At 36.4% G+C, this 7,622-nt stretch overlaps 1 protein-coding gene across 1 annotated transcript; it reads left to right on the top strand.

Moving 5' to 3' along the window:
- Positions 1-3,723: 3,723 nt before the first annotated feature.
- Positions 3,724-7,273, top strand: LOC141642436 (dihydrolipoyl dehydrogenase, mitochondrial). Its single transcript, XM_074451245.1, has 2 exons — positions 3,724-4,143; positions 5,795-7,273. Exons 1-2 carry the CDS (start codon positions 3,889-3,891, stop codon positions 7,043-7,045), a joined length of 1,506 nt encoding a protein of 501 aa, XP_074307346.1. The 5' UTR covers positions 3,724-3,888; the 3' UTR covers positions 7,046-7,273.
- Positions 7,274-7,622: the final 349 nt, after the last annotated feature.

The raw sequence follows: 7,622 nt of genomic DNA, 5'->3' as shown, positions 1-7,622 counted from the left end.
TATATTATTTATACGTAATATATTCACCACACCAACATATTTTTCAATATGGGACAAATAACATACTTAGAAATACACCATCTTTTTCGCACATAATTCGACATCAAACCCGGGTTAATAATAATGAGCAAATACTATACTCCCTCGATTCAAGACCAAATACAACATTCTTTTTTTTACACTATTCAAGAACGAATAGAATCTTTACGATTCCCTACAATATGTAAGACAAAATATGGTCATGTAGAATCTTATTTGGTTCACCTATAAAGTACAATAAGAATATCAAATTTTTAAATTATTTATAATGTAAACTTAAAGATATTTACGTTGTAATTTGTGTCTTGGCCAGTGTGTAAATTGTTGTATTTCGTCTTGTATAGAGGGAGTACTATTTATTAATATTCGTACATTTGTTTTTATTTTTTTATCATAATTAAAAATATATGCAAATAATATGATACTATATTCTAATGCTAGCATTTCTTTTACCAAAAATCTATTATAATATAATTTTTATAATTTTTTTTATAATACCTTTTTGGGAAATGAGATGTATAAGTTTTTATATAAAGATTATAAACATCACTTGAATATAATACATAATATAGAAAATATATATATCATACTGTGAATATAATGATATAAACTCTTAAGAGCTCTCCAAAACAATACTTAAGAGGCTCAAAAGGTTTTTGGTTAGTATATAGGTTCCAATGATGACTCCTATTTATAATCATAGGATCACCCACCTTGTGTTAATCTTTCGATGTGGGACAATTCTAGAAAATTTTATATATTAAGAAGTACACCATCTTTAATATGTGCAAATAATATGAAATCTATACTCTAATAATAGCATTTTTTACCACAAAGCTAATTATATTATTTTCATAATTTTTTCAACGATATTTTTTTGCCAAATGAAATGTAAACGTTTGATATAAAAATTGGAAATATCACTTGAATATAATTTAGGAAATATACATATTATAATAATTAAAAAATTATCCACCTTATTTTTTACATCAAAAATTATACTTTCCTAAATTGATTTTTGATGATGTAGACGCTCTCAGATCGCTCGAAAAAACTCTCTTTTATATATATATACTAGATTTCTTACTGATTTCTCCATCATGACATTCCTCAAATCTCCATTAACTTTTTTCCTATCAAACAACCGTATTTTGATTTTTATTCTGACTCATTAATGTTGTATCACTATCCTAGAAACATCATAAATCACTTTTAATAAGCACAAACTACTATTAAAATGATAATGGAGAAATAATGGATTTTTAATTAGATTCGTATACTTTTAGTGTGCAATGAGTAATTCGGCGAATTAAAAAGAAGATAAGTAAGTTATCGAGTAATTTGAGTTGTAAATAGACGATTTAATAGATCAATTAACTACGACAATAAATAAAGTCATGTTATAGACTAATGAATTGTGTTAAAAAATACACCTTAAATTTCAAAATTTTAACGATAGAACCTAGAAAATCGAAAAACTCTAAAATTCACTGTAAAATTTCCCAATAAAATCCGTTTGGACAAATTCCTAAGCACAAAATCTTATTATAGACGACACATATCCGTCTATAACTAAAGACGGGCCAAATACAATACCACATCCCTGATAGGTCAAACAATAAGGGGGTGTTTGGTTCGCGCGTGGGTATGAGTTTGGAATCGGGAATCATACCTGGGTGGTATCGGGTTGGAACTTGATACCTCATACCTTGTGTTTGGTTCAATTTTGAGGTATGTGGCTAGAATCAATCAATGCTAAACAATCTTCAAAATACAATATTTTTAATAATAATTTTTAGGATAAATTGATAACTTATACCCAGAATAACACACATTTTCAAACTTTATACCTAAGATAACTTTATTTCAAAACTTATACCTAAAACCCTAATTTTTCTAAAACTTAATACCAAATCTCTAAAAAAGATTTAAATTGACTGTTTTGCCCTTAACTAATTAACCTATCACACCCTTTCCCCACAACAATATCCTTTAAACCTTCAACCACCTAATAAACCACCACCACCACAACTCAATTCTCCCCTCTCCGGCACCACCATAGTTTCAAACTGCCACCGCAAGTCCTCACTCCAACAAACAATCCCTGACAAATCCATCTCATTGAACACCCACAACCAAAGCATCCACAACCCACCAAACCCAAACCCAAACTCACAACATCTCACCGTCATTGACATAAACAATATAACAACCATACAAATGGGAAAATGATGATGAATATAAGAAGGGTGAAAAGGGATTAATTTGAATTGATTGTAAAATAAAAAGAAGACAGTGATGATTGTTGACGAAGTACAATAACAAGGCAATTGATCGAAAGACAACCAAATAATTGTAGTTTATAGGAAGTATGACCTTTAAGATGGGTAAGGGAATTTCAGTGGTGGAGGGCTTTTTTTATTAGGGGCGGTGGTTAGGATTTAGGGGTTTGACGGGATGAGGTGACATTAAGAGCCGTAGCTGGACGGAGGATATGTGGGGCAGCGACGCCGGCGAGAGCGCACCTGCAGTGGCAGTCGACACCAGTGGTGTTGGCGGGGGAAGAGGTGAGTTATGGTGAAGGTGGTGAATGTGGGTGTTAATGAGTTAATATGGTGGTCATAGGAAATGAGATAGGAATTTGGTAATTAATAAGGGTAAAATGGTCAATTCGTGCAATTTGGTATTGATTATGAATAAAATAAGGATTTTATGTATAAGTTTTGAAATAAAATTATCTTAGGTATAATATTTGAAAAAACGCATTATACTAGGTATAAGTTATCAATTTACCCTAATTTTTATACTATTAAATCATGTAGATAAAATTTAATCAAATAAATATATAAAAATATTTTTTTTACAATTGTTTTTATCACTTTTTTATATTTCTAATTTGATACCATGAGTATCAATCTCATACCCACCTAGGGATGGCAATGGGTCGGGTTGGATCGGGTTTTGCAAGATCCAAACCCGATCCACTTTCTTATTGGATCACAGATCCATATCCATACCCCATCCATATACAAAATTTTAAAATCCATACCCGATCCATTATACTTTTTTCAAACCCATACCCGCTCCAAATCCATACCCGATCCACCACATAATCAAAAACCCAATACGAAACCTGATTTGACTACATAAAAATTTAATCTTATATAAGAAAATTTAAATTTCAAGGTTAATAAAACCTAAATTTTCAATAATATCCACTTGGATCGGGTTCGGGTATGAATGGATCGGGTTTGGATTTGGTTCGGGTTTTCCAATAGTGGATATGGATATGGATTTTTAAATAGTGGATCGGGAATGGGTTTTTAAAGAGTGGGTTTGGATCGAATTTTTTCCTTCGGTTCGATTCGGGTTCGGTTCGGTTTGGGTCATAATTGCCATCCCTATACCCACCCCCTCCCTAGGTATGAGAAACCCATACCTCATGGTTTTGAGGTATAGGTATGAAACCTTCATTTTCGTCAAACAAACACATGGTATGAGTTTGGTTCATTCAAAACCCATACCTCATACCTATATTGGGTGAACCAAACACCCCTTAAATGAGTTGATAGGGGCAGAAAGTATTACCACTTTCAACTTATTTGACACATCTTTTAACTATAGACGGATATATCCGACGGATAGCTGATTCCTAAGAATCCATCCACCCACCCAACATCGTACATGGGCTACCCCTCCAAGTCCTCCTACCGCCGCAAAAAATGAACACTTTATCATCCTCATTTTATTTCACACCATACTTTTATAATTGTAAAAATTCAATTCAATAACACAACACATCAACCTTCCATTCTACACCTTCCTTGTTCCCCAAACAAAGCCTAAAAAATGGCGATGGCGTGCATAACACGAAGAAAATCAATCCCATTAGCTAAAACCCTCCTCTACAATCCATGCCTCTCTTCCTTCACTCGTCGTTTCGCTACTGGATCCGATGAAAACGACGTCGTCGTCGTCGGTGGTGGTCCCGGAGGTTACGTTGCCGCCATTAAAGCTGCTCAATTAGGTCTTAAAACTACCTGCATCGAAAAGCGTGGTACTCTTGGTGGTACTTGTCTTAATGTCGGATGTATTCCATCTAAGGTAGTTTCATTATCGATTTTGTTTAATTTGATTGTTTTTGAGTAATTTTGATTGTTGTTTTGTGATTGTAGTTATTGATGTTTTGATTGGAAATTGTGGAACGGTAATTGATTTTGTTGATTGGTGTTTGGTCAACTCAATTACGGCGATTTGTTCATGTAATTGTGGTATTAGTGATTTTGTTTTTGATTGATAGAATAGATGATCGAGATTTCGAAACATGTAATCCCTCCGTCTCAATCATTTATTTTTCTAGTATTAGTGAAGAGTATTTTAGTTACAGGTAAACAAATGATTAGGACGGAGGGGTAGATAGTTAGTAAGTATGGAGTAGTACTCTGCAAGTGTTTTGAGAGACGGTTTCACAATATTTTAGGGTTGGACGGACTATCCTATATTCAATTAACCCTGGAGACAGTCGGAACGAAGTAATACTAATCGATTATATGGGTTGGTCTTCTGAAATTGTGTTATCTTGGACCCTATATATGAAAATTTGTGACAGATATCTAGAAACCATGATGTGTTATGTCCCTTGACATACTGTATCATGTTCAGTAATGACGACGGATTATATGGGTTGGTTTCAGAGAATTCTTATCACGAGACGTTCTTATGAAATCGATTATATGGTTTGGTCATATGGAATTGTGTTGTCTTGAGACCCTCTGGTATGATAATTTGCGATAAATATTTAGCAAGTAGCAAGTGATAGGGTATCATATAGGAGTACTAGCAACGGATTATATGGAATGGTTTCATGGAATTCTTATCAGGGTTGTCACGAGACTTTTTGATATGAGTATTTGCTATAGCTGAGTGGCTCATGGTGGCTTTATTGTGTGTTTGCTGTACGACAGTGAGTCGTGAGTCGTGACGTGTGTTCTGCCTGGCTATGATTAGTATATCAATTTGTGATGATGATTTCTGCTTTATGTACAGGTTTACTGTGATTAATCTATGTGTGTTGCTGAATTATGCTTTCTGTTTAATTGATCTTTTCTGTCAACCAATTTCATATGCAATTTGTGTGCAGCTGACTTTGAACTGTAATTACGTAATGCCTCTTGGTTGCAGTAACTTGCAAGGACAGTGGAAAATGTGTGTTTAAGTAACTTATTCTGGTTTCATGTAACAGCTGACATTAAACTGTAATCGCAGAGTGGATCTCTAGGTTACAGTATTTGTCCTGTATTGTTTAAATCGAAATGTTAATATAAAACATCCATATGATTGATTGGCTTTTATTCTGGGGCTCATATAGAACTTAAATAAGAATGGCTGATCTTATATGAAATGATGTTAAAGGGTGTGGATGAGCCTTGCCGAGGATTTTAAAGATCTTAGAATTTTCCATTATACCCCTTGTGTTTTTTAGATTCTAACATGTTTAAAATCATCTAATACACTCTTACTCTTTGGAGTAGTGTGTCAAATAACATACTCATCTGCCTCTTAAATGTCATGTTTAGACATTTGATTGATTACTCAGCAAGATTATGTTGAGCCATCATAATCGTTGTTTATTAAAAAATACCAAGTACATAACAATTTGTCTGTGCTGCTCTGATTTTTATTACGAAGAATGTCGAGAGATCTGTAGCCTAACTCAGTACTGCCTATTGATCATCATTTTTTTTAATGTTTTCAGGCACTTCTTCATTCTTCTCATATGTACCATGAAGCAAAGCATTCTTTTGCTAATCATGGTGTGAAGTGCTCATCAGTGGAGATTGATGTAGCAGCCATGATGGCCCAAAAAGACAAAGCCGTGTCGAACCTGACCCGGGGTATTGAAGGTTTGTTCAAGAAGAACAAAGTAACCTATGTCAAGGGATATGGGAAAGTGACCTCTCCTTCTGAAGTGTCTGTGGACACTGTTGAAGGTGGAAGCACTGTTGTCAAAGGCAAACATATAATTGTTGCTACTGGCTCCGATGTCAAGTCTCTTCCCGGTATTGAAATTGATGAGAAGAGAATCGTTTCATCTACTGGAGCTTTAGCCCTAACAGAAATCCCCAAGAGATTGGTGGTGATTGGCGCCGGCTACATCGGCCTTGAAATGGGCTCTGTATGGGGCAGGCTGGGTTCCGAGGTTACTGTTGTCGAGTTTGGTCCCGATATTGTTCCTTCCATGGATGGTGAAGTTCGAAGGCAGTTCAAACGTTCCCTTGAGAAGCAAGGCATGAAGTTCAAGCTGAAGACAAAGGTCCTTGGCGTTGACACTTCTGGGGATACTCTCAAGCTGACACTTGAGCCTTCAGCTGGAGGTGAGCAGACCACCTTTGAAGCAGATGTTGTTCTTGTGTCAGCTGGTCGAGTCCCATTCACCGAGGGGCTTGGGCTCGATAAACTCGGTGTAGAAATGGATAAGGTAGGCCGTATTCTTGTCAATGAACGGTTTGCCTCCAACGTACCCGGAATTTATGCTATTGGAGACGTGATCCCGGGACCTATGTTGGCCCATAAGGCAGAGGAGGACGGAGTTGCCTGTGTCGAGTTCATTGCAGGAAAGGAAGGACATGTGGACTATGACATGGTTCCGGGAGTTGTATACACCCACCCCGAGGTGGCGTCTGTCGGGAAGACGGAGGAGCAGGTTAAGAGCCTTGGTGTGGAGTACAAGGTGGGCAAATTCCCATTCATGGCTAACAGCAGAGCCAAGGCAATTGATAATGCAGAAGGCCTGGTAAAGATATTGGCAGATAAGGAGAGTGACAAGATATTGGGAGTACACATCATGTCACCAAATGCAGGTGAGCTTATCCACGAGGCAGTTTTGGCATTACAATATGGGGCGTCTAGTGAGGATATTGCACGCACTTGCCATGCTCATCCTACTATGAGCGAGGCTGTGAAAGAAGCTGCTATGGCCACCTACGATAAACCCATCCACATCTAAAATGCAATCGCCCTCTTTTTCTGTTATTGATTTATGATTTCTGAGATTTTGTTGTTATTTTGGCAGATACAGTGTCTGATACTTGCCCAAGTGTTTGATTAGATAAAGATAAGCTCATGTTTTTTGTTTTGTCATAATACTCGCTTAACTCTGGTACGAAAAATATCAGTATCAGATGGATTTCTGAGACGTGGTATTAACCTGGGAAATTACTCACATTTCACAACAGCTTTGTGGTTTGTACATGTGTTGGTTGCAGCAATGTTATATTTGAGGTTTTATCTGCTGCATTCCTAGATTGGGTAAAATGTGAGCTCTCATTGATCCCATTCCCTGATCTGAGATGTGGTATTAACTTGCGAAATTACATTCACAACAGCTTTTGTAGTTTGTATATGTATTGTTGGTTGCAGCAAGCCAGCAACGGATATCAGTGTGGAGGGTACAAGTGGATACCCCCCTCCCCTTGTTGCAGGTTCAAGTAGAGCTTTGGCGGGTACTGAAATTGTAACTGCCATGGCTAGTTGGCTGGGGGTTGAATTTGCCTTCAATCCAAGCAAAGCAAATTTGTTTTAGG

This window comes from Silene latifolia, chromosome 2 (genome assembly GCF_048544455.1).
Source record: "Silene latifolia isolate original U9 population chromosome 2, ASM4854445v1, whole genome shotgun sequence".
Taxonomy (NCBI): Eukaryota; Viridiplantae; Streptophyta; class Magnoliopsida; order Caryophyllales; family Caryophyllaceae; genus Silene; species Silene latifolia.
The sequence above is the reverse complement of the archived record's forward strand: the minus strand, read 5'-3'. Positions and strand labels throughout refer to the sequence as shown.